Source organism: Barbus barbus, assembly GCF_936440315.1.
Source record: "Barbus barbus genome assembly, chromosome: 8".
NCBI lineage: Eukaryota > Metazoa > Chordata > Actinopteri > Cypriniformes > Cyprinidae > Barbus > Barbus barbus.
In genome coordinates, this window is record NC_136736.1 from 25,414,560 (window position 1) to 25,435,100 (window position 20,541).

The 20,541-nt window shown below is 38.3% G+C and overlaps 1 protein-coding gene across 2 annotated transcripts in view; it reads right to left on the bottom strand.

Annotated features, from left to right (window-relative positions):
* The window catches only part of LOC306874418 (dolichyl-diphosphooligosaccharide--protein glycosyltransferase subunit TUSC3), an 82,951-nt gene extending 62,410 nt beyond the window's left edge, over positions 1–20,541 (bottom strand). For both annotated transcript variants that reach the window (XM_079424454.1, XM_079424453.1), the window contains exon 1: positions 20,419–20,541. In XM_079424454.1, coding sequence (XP_079280580.1) covers positions 20,419–20,523 — 105 coding nt within the window. In that variant the 5' untranslated portion in view covers positions 20,524–20,541. The remainder of the gene's footprint in view (positions 1–20,418) is intronic.

Consider the following 20,541-nt stretch of genomic DNA (forward strand, 5'->3'; position numbering starts at 1 on the left):
TAAAATAACTGTTGTATAATGTCATTTATTCCTGTGATGGCAAAGCTGACTTTTCATAAGTCTTCTGTTGCATGATTCTTCAGAAATCATTTTAGTATGCTGATTTGGTGCTCAAATGCATTTCTTATTTTTAATAATGTTGATAAAAAAATAAAATAAAAAAAAAGTTGTGCAAACTAGGTACATTTTTCCCCAAGATTCTTTAACAAATGGAAAACTCAAAAGAACAGCATTTATTTGTAGAGATCATTACTACAATTATAAACGTAATTACTGACACTTTTGATACATTTTATAGTAGGCTATTCTTGCTTAATAAAAATATTAATTTAGATTAATTTATTTTAAAAATGGATGTAATTACTAACCCCAAACTATGGCAAGGTACATAAAATAATAAAAAAAATCCAATAATAATTAAATGTTTACATTAAGGCTGCAAGTACAGTAGAGTAGAATTGTTATAATATTGTTGAGCGCTACTGAATTTCATAACACAAACTACTGAGTGTAATAATAACAACATTAAGTTATGTTCCTTAAGTAAATGAACACATTAAGGTGCTAACTAAGTATTTTAAATGATCAACATAATTAACTGTAAAATTGATGCTCTATTCAAATGACTTTATTTTATAACATTATTGTAAAGCATATATTAGGTAGACTTCACATAGAATTGGGAAAGAATTGAGCAAAACATGGAATACCCAATTAATCAAGAAATAATCGACAGATCAATCAATTGCCCAAACAGTTGTTAGTGGCAGCCCTAGAGCAGACATTAGCAAGTTCTCTCCAAACGGTCTCTTTGGAAATGAGGAAATGTAAATGAGTCGTTTCATCCATCTTGTGGGGAGTAAATGGGCATCTAGTGCTGTTCTTTGAAAACTTTCATTGCATAAGAACTTGTATAATGACTAACATGAAGTGGCAGCAGTGCTTTTCAGATTAATGGTGTGCGTGTGGTAATTGATATGCCAACCCCAGCTGCACCTGTTAAATAAAAATATAAATAAATAAACAGCAGGGTGACTTGAATCAATGGTTGTCTTACTTTAGATCACTTCATTAACAGATGTGATTGTGAAATGTTTAATCTATCTCTGTTGATTTCTTTTTCTTATCTAATTGCTTGTGCAGGTTTTACTTTGTTGGTAAAACTTTGTTTTCCTCTTATATAAACAGACAATCACTTTATTCTGCTACAATCAGGGCTCCAGATAAAATGAATTCCTTGGGAGCCAATGGCTCTGAAAATTAAACGTTTAGAAGACAAATGGCTTTTTTTTCACCACCAAATTGCATAATCAAAATAGTCCAGATTTTAGATGGCTCAATTTAGATGCTTATTCCGCCCACCGCCTGGGTTCATGTTACGTTTTCTGTATAAATTATGAGGATTCACGGTAATGATCCACCTGGAAATCTATCGCATTGTGAAAAGTCTTTATTTTTGTCAAACTGTTCCCTAATTGAATAGGAATGCAAGATAGACTGATAGCCAATAACCTCAACTTTCAATAATGTTTTAGTGTTATGCTAAAAGAAAAATTGTTGTCCAAATTATTTTTAGCACATTTTTGGCCATTTTATAGTCTGAAAGCCTGTAAAACCTCATCATCCATCTTCCTGTCTTTTACACTACTTTTAAGAGTTCGCTCTCTCACTTCATAATCTAAACTCCCTGCAAACCATCCTCTAGCCTTTATCCAGACGCTTCCAAAGTCTGATTACAAAGCTAGAAGAAAAACTGGACGTGGTGCTATTTCATATCAGGATCAATCTCATTATGCTCCAGCCCTTTGGCAGGCCCAGACATAGTGGATGATATAATACTCCTCCTGTGTGCCCCGATCTTGGCTTTCATGGGTGAAGGAGCTTATCGAGGATCTGCAAACCTTGGTTCAATTTGCTCTTCACAATGTAAGCATAAACTCTGACATGATCCCGTAAAAGTGCAGCAGTTCTGATCTTACAGAAAGATGGGTAGTATTAGTTTGGCTGCTATACATTTCAGCCCAATAAGTGTGCCTATTAGGAGTGAGCGGTATAAGCTAAATGTTATATCACTGTATGAGCAATTTTATACCACAATACATCACAATATTGCTACTTTTCCTTCAAATCCAATCCAAAGTGTCTATTTTTTAGAATTTAGTAACTTTAATGCCTAAAATCTTAAAAGATTTCACTGTATCTGCACTTGAGGTAAAAAACAAGACTTGAAAATTTAATTTATAAATATGGACACATGTTAGAAATAGTCATATATTATACCGATTTGGTGCTCAGTTATAATCAATTATTAGTTATACAGTTTTTGCTGCATAATATTTTTTCAGGATTCTTTGATGAACAGAAAATTCTAAATAAAATCTTTTTTTAAAAAACAGATTTTTTTGTAACATTATACATATCAGTTTTGATCAATTTAAAGCATCCTTGATGAATAAAAGTCTTAATTTCTTTTTTTATTATTTTTATCTTGCTTATCCCAAATTTTGAATGGTAATGTATCAAGGCGTCCAAAAAAATATTAAGGATCAACTGTTTTCAACATTGATGATAAAAAAAAAACCTTGTGACACTAAAGACTGGAAAAAAAAAAAAAAAAAAAAATTACTAATACATTAACATTGAAATTAGTTATTTTAAATCATAATAATATTGCCGTTACTACTGCATTTTTACTCAAATAAATGCAGCCTTGGTGAGCATAGGACGCTATATAAAAAATATATATGTTCTATATTCTATGGCTTGCAGGAGCTGGCTGTGGATGTGATTTGCTTCTCTGGATGGTTTTAATATTTAGGTTCTTATCTTTAATTACAGGGAGTGTCAGATAAAAGCACAATCACTGTGCTCTGTTGGGCAAGCAAAAGAAGGGGATCTTTCCGCTCCAATTACCTTGATGAATTCTCATATCTGTCAAGCGATGAAGCAGTCAAAGTGACTTTAAATTGACAAAGTGAACTTCAACTAAAACGGGCCCTTGCTTTTCACGTTGCTTTTCAGGCATAGCGAGACGAAAACGCTATCAGTGGTGAAACAGTGTCTGAACATGCAGATGTTTCATAGTCAATCATACGTATAAACAATCTCAGACAAACACCTTGATTATTCGCGAAAAAAAAAAAAAAAAATCCACATTTCTGGGTTTCGAACCTGCAACCTTTCAATAAAGAGTCATCAAAGTGACTTTCAACTGACAAAATTAACTTTAACTTCCATTATTTTGCTTCTAAACCCACTCAAAAACATGCTCAGACAAACATCTCTAAATAAATCTCTGTGGGGTTTGAACCTGCAACATTTTGGTAACCAGTCCAAGTCTTTACCCATATGGCTACTATTTGAATACATTCCCTAATAGCAAAATCAGGCAATATTTCTGCTGGAAGAATAATACAATAAAGTCACATGGTTGCTTTTATTATGCTGTGTTTAACAAAATCAAACAGCACTTTAGTTTAATAAACAAAGCTGGAAGGGGACACAGCTAGCCATGGGAAGCAGGTGGGGTTTGCTGATACAGCAAGTCTGCTTGATGGGAGTGAGATGTCAGACAGCAGCTAGTCTGCCGATCCATCCACAAACCAATTGTGAACGACCTGTTTATACTGGCAAGCGCATTTAAGACTAATAGGTGTATTCAGCATTTTGTGCATGCAACCATAAGCTTAAAAACTTTACTTTAGATATTTAATGTATAGAGAACAGTTTAGGACCATGATTGTGGTTGGTCTTGATTTAACATAGCTTGATCTTTTCAGAGACTTTGGCTACATCAACACAGGAGGAGAATATGTCTGTTTGGAGAGACAAACTGTCCTGTTAACAAATTTATTATGAAAGAGTGAAAGTGATATTATTGATGGGATTTAATGACATTGTTGAAAGTAGCTCTGTCGCCTTCTGTGATATTGAGAATTGCTACCGCCACAGTAACAAACATATAACATATGTGCTCGTATGTAACAAAGTATGTTTCTGGCCTGAGAGAAATAGGTTGAGGGGTTGCCTGTACAGACAGGTATTATTCAAACAGCCACGGTCTCCCTTTTTTTTTATTACACACAACAATTTTAGAGTCTAACCTGTTAGTCAATGCTCAGATAATGACTTTATGAATGTAGCCTTTGAGTTGGCTTCTGACAACCATTATAAGTTGAAAAGTGGAGCAGAATGTGGCAATAATAACAGGCTGTTCTCCACAACAACAAAAGACTTTCCTCAGGCTTTCCTCAGGATTATCATTACTAATTATTGAGGATAATTTACTCTCGGATTTGGCTCAAGCCTGAGTGTATTAGAAGACAAAGCAGCTCAATTTGAGGTTCTGGCATATTATTCTCTTTTTCTTAAATGCTGTTCTTTTTCCATTCTCCATTTTCAGAGCGAGAGAGAAACGTGGATCTAATTTTCCTGTCAATTAGACGCTGACTGGGAAATGAATGGCAATGGCCACGAGCGAAGCGATATTAGATCTCGAGATGGGATTAAGTCTTTGATAGGCACCAAGTGCTTACACCACCTCAACTTAATGAAAAAGACATTTCACAAACAATCCCCAGGAAGAGAATAATAAGGAAGTTCAATATATGCCCAAATTCACCAGACAAAGACGTCCATCAGCATGTGCATGGGTCTTGCGTTGGTGTATTACAGGGGATGAATTTAAAGAGGCAACTTTTCCAATAGTCTTAACAGCTATAAAGCCCAGCACATAACATACTGGTAAAAGAAAAAAAAAAAGACAGACTTCATGTTTGTGAAAATAGTCTCTTATGCTCAGCAAGGCTGCATTTATTTGATCAAAACGTAATACTGTAAAATATTATTACAATTTAACATAACAGTTTTCTTAATTGTTACTTTATAGCTACTTCATTTTTTACTTTATTCCGGTGATGCAATATATGTTTTCAGCAGCCATTACGCCACTCTTCAGTGTGACATGGTCCTTCAGAAATCATTCTAATATGTCAATTTGGTGCTCAAAAATATTTCTTATCAATGTTAAAACAAAGATATCTTACTGACCCCAAATTTTGAAAGGTAGCATCCACCTTTTTCCTGAGTAACCGATAGGTGCCGCCATGATGGATTCTAACTTCCAACTGGATGCTCTCATTTTCATAGCTTTAACGTTATCGGCTCAGAAAATGTTAATTCGACTAGAAGCACCAGAGAATGGAAATGTAAAGCATCACTCCAATTAAATGTCGACTGACTGGTTTTGTCGATTAGTCAGCACCGATGGTTGATTGCCAGAACTATCGGCAAAAATCCATGCCAATAAGAGTTGCATCCATTGCTAGAGTGGCTAAGAAGGGTCCGCTATCATAATACAGTGTGAGAGCGGCCACTAGAGGTAAAAATCACTGACACCTCATGTAGTTTGTTTTGACATGTGAGGCTGCGCACTGCACAGAGCGGAAAATAAAACTTCAGATGCATATTTAAATGCAGCCGACAGAAAAAAAAAAAAAAAAAAAACGCTGTACCACAGAGTGACATTCAAATAGTTTAATTAAATTACATTTGCCTGTAAAACTGTGTATTTCTGTGGCTCTAATAAATGAAGTATGCTCCATTTAGAGAGCTATATTATTGATTGTGCTTTCTATTTCCATTTGCTCTGTTTTCTTTAAACACTCTTTAAACTTCAAAATCATCTATGCTACTTTGTTCATTCTTGAAGTAAACTTTTGCCCGTTTGGTGATTAAAGCAACTGTTTTAGAGTCAGTGTGGTCCAACCTATCGGTATCTGTAAAATTGGTCGACCTCTAGTTCCAATATGAGTCAGACGAGCCTTCCGTATTCAGGAATTCAATTAAAATAACATTCATTACAAAAATAGTGTTATTATGTATCATTTAGCAACACATATGAACCAGTAATGATGCTGATTTAGGTTTCACAAAACCTTATCTTAAGGCAGTCATCACTGAGCAGAAGACAAATTCATCAGACTAATTCAATTTGAGCAATTCATTATAATAACCTCTAACAAAAGTTATGAAACAGAATACACTAGCTATTTTTGATTCACTAAAAAGAATCAATTTATATGAACCATTTGTTCGTGAATCAGACTTCACTTGTCATGTTATATGTTTGTTTTCCATAAGGCTCCTTTTCATTATTTTGTAATACACAGTCTATTCATCTTCAGCACGTTCAGTTCAGACTGCAAACTCGCATTGAACATTCAGCTCCACCACTGAAAAAAAGATTGAGTCTTAGTTTGAAGTTTGGTAGCCAAACTTTTTTATTTCCAAGCAGTTGAAAGCAATTGTGCTCTTCGTCTTTGCTCGGTGTAACATGGGGAAGCATTTGCCCAACTAAACACGTCACATCACGGCAAAAGCACCTTTTGGCACCTTCACTAAAGCACACTGAGAATACTGATAAAATGCAACAATTAGGAACAACAATCTTAAACTGATTTATTAAAAAAAAAAAAAGGGGGAGGGAGATGAAGGGCAAAACAGTGACAAGAACGAATAAGAGAAAGACAGGTGGAGAGATGCGTTGAAGAGATTCTTGTTTTCCTTTCTCCCCCGTCGCTACTCTCCCTAATGAACGACTCTCTGAAACACTCTTTAATGGATGTTTAAGGCTTTGCCGTGGATGGCTGGCACAGCACTGATAAGGCCGAATGCGTTATCCGGTTCGACAGGCTGACTCGTCCACACCGGCCTCCTGCCTAAAGCATCTCTGCCGGATCATCCACTGCCACGCTGTGATGACGACTGCTATGACAGCACTGATAAAGGACAATCGAAGATGTCACAAGCTACGGGGTGGACAGATGGAGGGTAAACAGGACTAGGAGGAATGAAAGAGGAAGGGAAAATGGATTGGACGTTATTACCTTAAACCACATTTCAAAGAAAGACAATGTGACGTTTGCACGATTTTTCTACTGATGTTTTTGTGCTTAGCACCAAGTCAGTTGTCTAGAGCTGTCGGGCTCTTTTGGGCTCAGTGAACACTGGGAGTTTGAACAAGAGACATTTGGTCAGAGCACACAGCGTGACATAGGTTAACAGAGCTCTCGCATAACCCCGAGAGCTTAGGATGAAAAAAACACATGGGGAAAGTCAAAAAATGAAAGTACCTGTGGGAAATAAATTGGTCTAACAAAGTTTACAGTCTAACAAAAAGCCTAGGGAACATAAAGTAAAACTGGCAAAAAAAAAAAAAAGAATAAAACCATCAAAATGGTTACAGCACGAGTGTTTTGGAGTTGTTTTAAAGATTTGTTTTGATGATTTTTCAAAATGTGTGCTCTTGTGTTCCACAAAACACAGAAAAAGCTTGCAGTTATGGAAAACAAATGATTCTATTCAAAGATGTTTCAGGACTGATGTTAAATAGAGCACGTCTGACTCTCTACTAGTGGTCAATCTCACGTACTCTACGCTTCCCCCGGCTTCGAAAATAACTGCCCTCTGATTATGCCCAATTTCTGACTAAAATGTCAGAAAGTGGGCAGGGCGACGTCTCAGGAACACAAAGCATCCATCAAACGGACAGCTCTGCCACACAGGCTATTATCATTCATTCTAATAGAGAATCGCATTCAAATGCATAAATGAAATGAGCTTGTGTCACATATTTTGATCAGAAACTATATTGGTAGAAATAAAAAAAAAAGCCAGTTTTGGAATCTTCTAGTTACATTATCATACATGGTCAAATTTATTGGATTTTATATTGTAAATATATAGTTTATATTTCAATTTAGGTAAATGACTAGTTCACTCAATACTAAAAATTATGTAATTTACTCACACCATTAAATTTAACTTTCTTCCATTAAACAACAAACATTTTTGAATAATGTACTGATTGCTCTTTTCCATGCGTTACAATTAATAGAAACTTGAGTCTTTAACCTTCAAAAAGGACACAAAATAATATAAAAGTAACAAAAAGTTGTGCTTACAACCTGTGCATTATATTTGCATTAGTGAGTATTCTGAAGGCCCAAATTTAAGTTATTAATTAAATCACCTTTTGTGTTCCACAAAAGAAATAAAGTAAAGCAAGTTTGGAACAACATGAGGCTGAGTGAATGATGATAGAATTTGTCATTTTGGGATAACTACTCCTTTAAATATATATATATATATATATATATATGTTTCTTGGGACTTTAATGATAATTAAATGTAATGTACACAGTATAAATAAATAATAACTAATGTACAAAGTATGGCTGCACGTTGGACAAGAACAAAAAGGCATAGTGATTATATATAGCAATATGAAAACAATCATTCTAGGATGATTCCCCGTAAATAACCAAACCGTTCTCAGACTCGTGAAATAGACGTGTAGATGTGCTTCATTCTGAAAGAATATACATTTACTTAAATTGCAGCCTGCACGATTTGACAATCATCCTAAGCCATATTGTAATATTGATTTTAATACTGTGCAGCCCTAGTGGCCTAAACGACATCCCATAATGTCTGAAACATTGCATTTTCATGGTAAAGTTCAGGCAACAGCTGCCCACTTTTAAATTTAACAAACTATTATAACAGTGTTTCCAATATGCTTCATACTTCTATAATTTAAACATTGCAGTGCACTGAAAACACACCGCTTGTCCGCTAACACGTGTTTAAAAATATTCCCCATGGCGAGAAAGAAAGAATATCAATGCACTTGTTACAAATGGCCTACAAATCTCTTGAATATTAAATAAAACGTACAATGGAAATGGAATTACACCTGCAGACGTAGATCTGACATGAGTGGAGACCGGAGGGTGCCCAGGGCCTGCTAAATATTCATGGCTCTTTTGTGTTTATTTATCTTTAAAGCCTTATTTTGCATTTTAAAACGCAAAGTGAAAGAACGGACCACACAAGCATGCCCTGTTGGAGAGGAGAGTGTGGGGTTTTCAGGGCTAGGCTAACTACGAGTTGCTCAATATTCAGAATGATTTTTTATAAGCGATGCATATGGAATGGCTCTGGGTCTAATGTTGATATATCACAGCCTCCCAGCGGCTGGGGCACTGCGTCTGTCTGGATGGCATGGAGAATCATTTTGGTAATGCTTCTCAAGCACAATACAAATCATTTTGCAAATCCACTACACTGGGCCTTAAACACGGCTCGCTGTCGCTCTAGTCAGGCATGAGAGCGACAGCTGTGCACATGTGCAACGGGATCATGCTCTTTTGTGCTTTTACCCAGTCTTCTATTTCTGTTAAGTAGATCTATTATAGAAAGTCTGCACAAAATACATATTTTGTCTGCAGAACAAACACATTTGCAAAAATAGTGAGTGTTTTTATAAAAAGCCTGGAAAATTATCCGCCTGCTATTTTTCAAACTAACTGGAATCTCTGCACTATTTGTTTCGGTTACACTAACAAACAATGGCAGTCATGTTGGATTTACACTGACACCTAATGGTGTGGATGTCACATCATGTAAAAATATTTTTTTGGATGCAGATGCTATTGTAGAAATGCATTATTAGCAGTCAGCAATAATTAATATATTCTGTGAGTAAAAGTGTCCAATAACACAAGGATTACAGATAAAGCAAAGCGGTTTTTGGTGGTCACGTGACCTCAAAATGGCAACCCCCCACAAGGTGACCCAAACCAAGTAGAATAATCAGCTGTTATTAGGTTATGGATACAACTTCATCATAATTCTGTGCATTTTTTATACTTTACTATTCATTTATTTAAATGCTATACCTAATGAAGAATAAAAAATAAAAATAAATACAGGGTTTTGAAAAATGTAATGCAATGACTTTTGAGGACAAAATGTTAGAGTTGCGGCCTTTGACTTGTTGAGTAGGGCCCTTACTTTTCTCCTAAATTCCATTCCAAGAATAATTGACAAAAATAAGTTTGACAAAAATTACATTATATGTACAATTACATTTTAATAATAAAAAAAACATGTATACTTTAACAATTTAATAATTTATTAAAATGTTTACATTAACAGGACACGAAAAGTTAGATTTTTTCAGTAATTCATTGGGCTATTTTTTGGGGGATTCATGATTGTAAAAAGTGTGGTAATCAAATGAACACTTGATTCATTTATCCACAATTTGGCAAATTGTGACATTCTGCATTATACTGTTTGAAATTGCATTTTTATGGCTGGTTCCATGATCCTGTAAGTGTTTTTTTGTGGAAATCATATGACCCTAGTCCTGCCACAGTGCTCATGCTGGCAATGTGAGTCGAACTCAATCTTTTCTTCCATTCCAATTCTGCCAATCATTTCCTCTCCTTCGCCTCTAGTGTCCCTACCAATAACAGTGGTCACAAATAAAAAAAAAAAAAAAAAATGTAAAACTACCTTCTGATGCTCTGGAGATCATCATCTCGATGAGATTAATTTGCAGTGAGCCGTGATGTATTTAGAATTAGAATCTTGCTGAGTCTTGAGACTTATTATGCAAATGTATATATGCAGGTTGGCACACTGAAATAGTGTTCCCAATCCGAGAGATCAATGCTGCGCGAGAGCAGGCCATCATGATGGGGTGAGGGAATAAAACGTTACCGAGAACGAGAAGAGAGAGAAACAGAATAGGGGAAAGAATGAGAGAGGCAGAGCAGCATGACGCGCTTTTCCTATCTATGGATGACTACACGTACGCATCATTATGCCTCTGAGCTTTTAGAATTAAACTGCCTTCATCAAACACTCAGCAGGGTGGCCCTCCTCGCACTGTTCACCCCAATGTGAGGGAGGCTTCAAGACTTCAAACATTTCAGTTGTTTCAGAACATAAACTCTTTCAAGCTTTTTGCCCCAGTGCCAGTCGGAGCAGTAATGAGTCGAGCTGAAGGGATCACACTGCTATTCAGATCCAGCTGCTACAGTCAGGATGGAGCTATCATGGGCCTGGACACTTTTCCTGCAGCAGCTATTACAAGAAATGTTCTACTGTACCAGAGACATGAGGCATAGAGACAGTAGAAGCCTGCGAGTCCTACAGTTGTACAATGCATCAGTGACCAAATCCAAACTAGCCAATGCCAAACTGCTGTTTACAGATTTCAGATGTATTAAACATAGTTAGTCATTTTTTTAAAATGTAAATCAGAACATTGCCCGATTTCTTTGCAGCAAACACATTTTCTATTATAGCAAATATACTCACCATAAAAATAAATGCTACTGTTATCATAACAATACACAAGCTAGTAAGCAACTAGAAACAGTTTGGCATCTAAATCATACCTACGGTAATTAATCGGTTTCACAAATGTATAGTTTTACTGTATTTATCACGAAATAAATGCAGCCTTGACCCCAAACTTTTGAATGGTAGTCTGTATTTACAATAAATGCAATATGTATTCAACCAAAATTATAGCCTAACCTGAAAGCATAACACAGAAACATCCAATACTACTTATATTAAATTTATTCACAATTGTGATGGCTAGAAATATTGTTACTAATTAAAGGTCTCTTGATAACACTGGTAGTAACATGAACCTATATTGTCCATACATAAATCTATGCCCATAGCTACAGAAGTTGGCATACTCATTCTTTAGGAGTGACTAAAGGGATTTTGATTGACCTATGGGATTTTGATTTAAGAGCAGCTGCTAAAGTAAGCAAACCAAACAAGTGTAATAAATAAAATAAAATAACATTTAATAACAAATAACAAACAAAATTAGTGATAAATGACATTTATCAATTTATTTGAATCAAATTTATTTTAAAGTAAAAAAAAATGTACAAGTACATAAACATAACTAATATACACACAAAAAATAATCATTAATTGATAAAAGTATATGAAGTTTGATTTAAACAAATAATACGTTGAACCAAGGCCGTAACCATGTCTTGAATATGGGGGGGGGGGTGTATATACACCCATACATACTTGTTAAACTTTTATTAATAAATTAGTTTCAATACTGAACCGCTATATAATAAATTCAAATTCAAATTCAAATTTTATTTGTCACATACATATACATACGTAGTACGACATGTAGTGAAATGTATTGTACGACTGTCCAACAAATTGTCCAACAAAATTAGAAAAACCTCAAGTTTACAAAAATACAAATAGAAAAAGTACAGTAAACATATATACAGAATAAACTAGCAATAAAATAAAATAACAAATAGATATGAGAATAAAAAATAGAATATGATTCTATATAGATTCTATAAAAAGTAAAGTGTATGTCAGTGATAAAGTGTCCGTGTGCTGTGCTGTGCAGTGCAGTAAAGTGTATAAGTGAGTAAAAGGATACTAAAGACAAAGACAAATGGTATGTAAGTCCCACTCATTTATCCTTTCGTAACCTTCTACAAATTAGTGCAGATTGTACTTGAAAAATGTGCAAAGTGGAAGTGTGGGGTGGTGTGATTAGAGTGGAGAGTGGTTTAGACTCCGAATGGCCTGCGGGAAGAAGCTCCTCCTCATTCTCTCTGTGTTCGCCTTCATGGAGCGGAAGCGTCTCCCTGAACGCAGCAGAGAAAAGAGTCCATTGTTGGGATGGCTGAGGTTCTTCACTATCTTCCTGGCCCTGGTCAGGCACCGCTTGCTGTAGATGTCCTGCAGGTTAGGGAGCTCGGTGTGAATGGTACGTTCCGCTGAACGCACCACCCTCTGGAGGGCTCGTCTGTCCTGCATAGTGCAGTTCCCGAACCAGGAAGTGATGCTGCCCGTCAGGACGCTCTCGATGGTGCAGGTGTAAAAAGTCTTAAGCACCCGAGAGGGAAGTCTAAAGTCCTTTAAGCGTCTCAGATGGTACAGACGCTGCCTGGCCTTCTTCACCAGGGTGCTGGTATGACAGGACCAAGTCAAGTCCTGCGTGATGTGAACACCCAGGTATCTGAAGCTGTCCACTCTCTCCACTGGAGTCCCGCTGATCGTGATCGGCTGGTACGACCGCTCCTGCTTCGTACTGAAGTCCACTATCAGCTCCTTAGTTTTGCTGATGTTCAGGTGTAGACTATTCACCTGGCACCAACTCTCCAGGTTCTTAATCTCCTGTATGTAGGCCGTCTCGTCGTTGTCTGAGATCAGGCCCAACACAACAGTGTCATCAGCAAACTTAATGATGGTGGTGGAGTTGGAAGTGGCCACACAGTCATAAGTGTACAGTGAGTACAGCAGGGGGCTCAGAACACAACCTTGAGGGGCTCCGGTGCTTAGGGTGATGGAGGATGAGGTGTGTTTACCCATCCGTACGGCTTGCTGTCTGTCCTTCAGGAAGCTGGAGATCCATTGGCACAAGGATGTGCTGAGACCAAGGACCTCCAACTTGGAGGTGAGTGTGGAGGGAATTATGGTGTTAAACGCTGAACTGTAGTCCACAAACAGCATTTTTACATAATTCCCTTTTCTGCAGTCCAGGTGACTTGTTGTGGTGTGGAGGAGGTGTGAGATGGCATCCTCCGTGGAGCGGTTATGTCTGTATGCAAACTGTAGTGGATCCAGTGTGTCTGGTAGTGATGCAATGATGAAGTCTCTGACCAGTCTCTCAAAGCACTTCATCACCACTGATGTGAGGGCTACAGGGCGATAGTCGTTTAGGCAGGTGGGCTGCGGTTTCTTGGGGACAGGAACAATGGTGGACTGCTTAAAGCATGAGGGGACTATGGACTGTTCCAGGGAGAGGTTGAAGATCTCGGTGAACACCGGTGCTAGCTGGTCAGCGCAGGCCTTCAGAACCCGACCTGTGATGCCATCTGGTCCTGCTGCCTTCCTGATGTTCACTCTCTTGAATGCCCTCCTCACGTCATGCTCCGTGATGGTGAATACGTTGTCCTCACCGGCTTCCTCAGCGTGCATGCAGTTAGCACTGCTAGCGCCGTTAGCGTGATTAGCTGCAGCCTCGAAGCGAGCATAAAAAGTGTTCAGCTCGTCAGCCAGAGAGGCGTCCGCATTCCCCGATCTGGAGGGTGGTGTTTTATAGTCCGTGATGGTTCTAAGTCCCTGCCACAGGCTCCTAGAGTCGCCATGTTGGAATTGCGACTCTAGTTTCCTCCCGTAGCGCTGCTTCGCCTCCTTCACCGATCTGCGCACGCTGTAAGATGCAGCCTTGTAATCATCCATGTTCCCGGTGATGAGCCCTGTGTTGTAGGCAGCGGAGCGGGATCTCAGGGCGTCGCGGATGGTTTTATCCACCCACGGCTTCTGGTTGGGAAACGTCCTGATGATGGTTTTCTGCACCGTATCATCCATTAGTTTCTCTATAAATCCCACAACCGCTTCCGTAAACAAGCTGACGTCATCAGAGCTGCGCCGGAACATGTCCCAGTCTGCGTCATCTAGCGCGTCCTGCAGAGCGGCCACCGATTGGTCCGTCCAGCGTTGGACCTCCCTCTGCACCGGGGCTTCCTGTTTCAGCCTCTGTTTGTAAACAGGCATGAGGAAGATGGCGGCGTGGTCCGATTTCCCAAACGGTGGTTGTGACTGTGCCTTGTAGCTGTTCTTGTATGGGGTGTAACAGTGATCTAATGTCCTTTCGCCCCTGGTGGGGCAGCTGATGTGCTGATGGAAGTTCGGCAGTGCACGCTTGAGGTTGGCACTGTTGAAATCTCCCAAAACAATGAATGCGGCGTCCCGGTGCTGTGTCTGGTGAAGGTGTAGTGTTTCATGTAAATCCCATATCGCAGTGTCCGTGTCCGCTTGAGGTGGAATATAAACGGCACTGACGATGACCGAGCTAAATTCCCGAGGGAGATAAAAAGGGCGACATTTGATGGTCAGAAGTTCAAGATTCGGTGTGCAGGAGCGTGAGAGGGGAACAATGCTCGCGCTGTCACACCAGTGTTCGTTCACCATCAGACATACTCCACCTCCCCTAGTCTTCCCCGAGTCCAGCGTTCTGTCCATGCGGTAAACCGAGAAGAACTCGGCCGGCTGGATGGCGTGGTCTGGTACCGCTGGGTTCAGCCATGTCTCGGTGAAGCAGAGAAGGTTGCAGTCCCGAATGTCCCTCTGGAACCTGACTCTTGCCCTGAGGTCATCGAGTTTGTTATCCAGCGACTGGACATTGGCGAGCAGGACACTTGGTAAGGGAGCGCGGTGTGCGCGAGCCCTCAGCCTGTTCCTGACGCCGGCTCGTTTCCCTCGAGGACGCCGGTACGGGTCGGGTCCTTTGTTCCTCCTCAGGATCTCGCTTGGCCAGGACGGGTCCGGGTTCAAAATCGGCGAAAGGTTAGTGCATTGTGCACCAATAGAAATAAGAGTGGCCCTGTCGTATGTAAGAATGGCCATCTTACAAAAAGAAACCGGTGTTTATAGTTAACAATACGAAAAAATAACAAAAAAAGACAAAGTTTGGTCGGAGCAGTCGTGACGGCAGCCGATCTCACCGGCGCCATCTTAAGAAAAAAAAAAAAAAAAAAAAAAAAAAAAAAAAAAATATCTCTCAGCAAGGCGGTAAAATCGCTGTTTTGAAGTAACAACACTGTAGATAGAGACGCACAAACACAAGTCTCTCTTAAAATGGCCATATTTAAAAAAAAAAAAAAAAAAAAGTCACTGCATCACTGGATATAGCGCTCTGTTATTTGTTATTTCTATCGTAAAAGAGTTGACTAATATTAAATAATTTGCTTTCTTTCAGCATTAAACTGATGCTTCACGCTGGAATTCGCGCTCTGCTTCTGTGAACAGTAAACCCCGCCTACTTTGATTGGCTATCTCAGTCATTTTGACATTGACTAGCGCTGTAAGATTGCTGAGGCAGACCAGGCTGAAAATATAACTTACCATTTTGTCATCTTAAAAATAGAGCGCTGCGTGATGGAGTGCAGCAGATCAGTGTAAGAATTTCAAATATTGGGCGGGGTGGATTGGCCATTTCTAATTATTGGGGGCGACATCCCCCTCAATGTCTATGGTGGTTATGGCCCTGCGTTGAATAGTAGTAGCTACTTTTTAGGGTTGGGCCGATAGACGATTCCATCGCCGGTGGCTGATAGACATCACGATGATGGCCTACTTTCTCTCGCAGTTATATCACTGGGTATGCATTTAAATGGTGGGTATCAGGGAGCCGCTATTATGTCTGGCATTGAAACTGCTTTTGAATGCATGATCATTTTTTAGTTTCACTTTCAAGATTCACGATCGCACGCATTCTGTTTATACTATAGAGCGGCAGTACTTACCACACATTTTAAAGGTGCCATAGAATGAAAAACTGTCTTTACCCTGGCATATTTAAATAATAACAGTTCTGTACATGGAAATGACATACAGTGAGCCTCAAACACCATAGTTTTCTCCTTCATATGTAAATCTTATGATTAAAAAAGACCACTGAAAAACAGGCGAATCAGAACATAACGCCGACTGTCACGCACAGTCGGGATCACTACGCCCCCAACATTTGCATAAACCCGCCCTTGTTCTAAGCCGGCCGAACCATCAGAAGCTCTGCAGGTATTGTAAATAAACAAGCGCGGACAACAGCGAAAATAACAAAATACATTTTATGTTCCAGGCCGTGCAGGGGGTGTGAAGTGCAGGGATGGGTTGGTGTCTGTATTCAGAAAGGCACAGAAAGCAAATAACGCGAGCCACTAAAGGGACATGGTTAGCTCCTTGCTAGCGGTAGCCTGTTACAGTACATAAGATTTCACTCTCAGTAAGGAGAGATGAGGATGATGGCGAATGACTTACAGATCCTGAGCACCACTGACAAGCATCTGATCTTGTGAAATGTGTGGTAAGTACTGTTGCTCCATAATGTAAACACAGTTTGTGTGATCGCGTCTCTTGAAACTATAACGCGATCGATGGATCATTCAAAAGCAGTTTCAATTCTTTTAATAACGGCTCCCTGATGCCCGCGTTTTATATACAGTATAATTACCCGACGATATAACTGCGAGAGAAAGTATTTAAATATATATTTTCCTCCCTGTGCTTCCTTCTTGCTGATGAGCCGTACTGTGAAACAGCCAATCAGAGCAGAGCTCAACATTGAGCAGCACTGTGAAACAGCCAATCAGAGCAGAGCTCATTATTATTCATGACCCTGCCAAATAAGCCAATAACAGACCGTTTCATTCTAGGGAGAAATCCTAGGGTTGTAAATGGACATGTAAAATCGTTTCTGGAGATTTATTGCCCTTACCTAAGCCACATACCTTCTGTGTAGATATCAGAGAACAATTTAAAATACTGTATCAATGCATTCTATGGCACCTTTAAAAGATTAGATGTTTGTCAGTGGTGCTCAGGATCTGCAAATAATTTGCCATCGTCCTCAGTTATCTCCTTACTCTGTTGATGTGGTCAGTGAAATTTTATGTACTGTAATGTAACAAGCAACCGTTAGCAATCGTTATTGTTTTCCGTGCCTTTCTGAATACGAATTCACACTTCGTGCACACCCCCTCCCCCACCCCCCGATGTCATCGTCCATCGCGATGTTTCACTGTAGACATCGTCCGATGTCAATTTTGTAGACGTCGCCCAACACTACTTCCTATGTAAAAAAAATTGTTAACTCGTCATATTTTCTCTAAACCTTCTTGTACTTTAAGAATTCTACCCAAATTAAAGATGCATTGTGTTTGAATTTGTACATCTTATAATATAATTATTATTAATAACCTCTTGTTTAATAAAAACAAATATAAAAAAAAAAACATTGTGAAATGAACGAATGATTTCATAAAAGTTAGTAGTTAAGCCCTCAAAACGCATCTTTAGCGGTACAGTATTGCATGATTTGTAGATTATATTTAATAGTTTACACTTTGCAAAAACGTTTTCAATTAGTTTTAAAAGGAAACATTACATTCTTAAGGACTCTACACTTGCGTTTCTTTTCAGGAGTACTAGTGCTTCTACTTAAAAAATAAATAAATAATTAGGAACACCTTCTGATCAATGACTGAAATTAACCTTACTATTATAAGGTGATTTGACTCCTTAAAGTATTTTTTAACCTTTGTAATGCCATATGTTGTGCCAAAAATAGATTGAACTTTGTAAAAAAAAAAAAAATTATAATAAGATACAATCAGGAAGACCTGAAATCAGCAATTAATCTTTGCACAGAACAGAAGAGCACAAATGTGGAATATTTACACTTAAGACTCAGGTGGCATTAATACATTTTATAAAAACAATGTTATGAGACTGAATATACAATTAAAATGTATACTTTAAAAATGAAACTCCCAGTAGGTGGCAGCAAGTCACTGTCTGTAACTGAATCATTCATCTAATCGATTCGTTCAAACGGCTGATTCATTAAGGAATGAAGCAAGTGACTCTTTATGAATGGTCATTGAATCATTGACTCTCTAATTTGTTCAAAAACAAAGATTCATTCATGTTCGAAACAGCGCTGTTTGCTGGAGATGCGCAGCGGCTCAGCTGTGACTTTATTTCATCAACAAAATAGTTCTGAACAGATCAGACAAGTGTTCCTAAAATGTAAATCGCTTTATATTAACTTTTGAATAAAATCAATAATGTATAAGTCTGTTGTATAAATTCAATTTCACATTGGCAAACTCTTTATAATCATTAAGTTCATCGCAATCTCACAAACTTCTATTTTAGTGAATGAAGCTCTCTACACTGCACACTGAATCCATTTACATCGTCTCTACACTTTGTTTGTTACAATGAATGACAAACTGCAGTCTGCTTTCACAATCTGTGCTGTGAGGAGCAGCATGCGCAGCAATAGAGAAGCATTTCCATTGGCTGCAGTCTGCTCTTGATGGCCAATCAAAGACGCATTGCCCAGCAAACCAATGCTAGACAACAGGGTGAAAAATATAAACCTGAGAAATGAGCAATTAATACCTACATAAATTCATGAAATCAAATTAACAGTATATTCACATGCTATTTCACCATGGCAGGTTATTTGCCCATGGCAAATCCCATAATATCTTAAAATGTCATTATGTTGATATGATATATGCCAAACCTGAAAATAAAGCTAGAAAGGAATTTTGCACCCAAATCCTCAAAAGGCCAGGAATAAAATCAGAAAACAGTACCTCATACCTGACCCCGAGTGTAAACAAAAGAAGAATGAGAAGAAATAAATAGGCAAGTCTTCTTTAAACCCTATAAAGAAGTCCACCTCAGGCCAACTCAAAGTGGAAACAAAGGCAAACAAAGACTCTGCAACTCAAGCAGCTCCAAACTGCTTACTCCTTCCTTTTCCACATTAGCCAAGCCAAGATACGAGACACACAAAATTTGGCTGTGATGATGAACGAGTAGCTGGGCTTGGAAAAAATAAAAAATATTACACCCCCTACTCACTCTCCAATATTCCTCTCTCGCTTGTAGAGGGGCAGAGTAAACCTTAACATATATTAAGCCCTAACGACAGGGAGTCAAATACTGCCCTTCTCAGCACCCGCAGAGCAGAAGAAAGAGGGAGAAAAAGACAAAAGAGGAATAGGAAATATGAAGAAATCAGTTTAAAAATGCAGGAGGGGGAAGCAGAAAGTTGCTGCTTCACCACTTTGCCTGATTTGTGCTCAATATGATCATTTCCCTGCTCCTCTGCTGCAGGGGAGAGGAAAAGGTCAAATGCACATCATATTTTCTCGAGAGAAAGAGACCATCAAGAAAGGACGAAACTATCTAGAGTTCACCTAACATTCAGAAACATGCAGTAAATTAAGGCGATTCAGAATTATTAATAACTTAATAAAAAAAGTAAAAAGTAATGTTCTTTTAATTAATCTATTATTTGCAATTATTTATTAACACCCATGATTCAAGTATCAACCAGATTTTTCAAAAACATGCTCAGAAATATAAAATAAAAATCTAAATATAAAAATATAGAAAGCTGTGTAACTTAAAACGTAAGTAAATTAAGCATCTAAAGTAACGATTAAAATGTTATAAAAGACCCTAGTGTACAGTTAAGCATTCAAATTACTTAAAAAAAAAATATAATTTAATTAATAAACGAGGTAGCGCAATTTACTTAAATGAATCCAGAAATAAACAGCGCAACCTTTTTCAAATATCAAACTTTATAACAGCTACTTTTGTTTACCGTTCAATTATTATTATTTACTTCCACAGAACAGTTTATAAGGGCACGCGTACAGCGTCACGGACACGCGCACTCAACTGCGTTCACAATCACAAGGGAACGGACACCCGCGAGGATAAAACACCAGGGACATTCTGCGAGAACATTGAAGCATATAACAAGTTTATATTAGAACAGAGTCTTGTTCGTAAAGCGCAGCTTTAAAAATAGTCGTCTTTGAGTCATTAATGTCAACATCATTTAACTGCGCCGGCTGGTAGCCTAATACAGATGCTCGAGTTGGACGCGAACATACGATTTTTGCCTGAAATCAACATCACTGGGTGCTGTGAAAGGCAGATTCATTAATGCATCAGTACCTCTTTTTTCTTCTGACCTCCTCCAGACTGAAGACATAGCAGTAGAATTAACAATATGGATGCAAACGGCAGGTTGAATGGGAATCCCTTGAATACCACCGCCATGATGGAAGATGCTCTTAT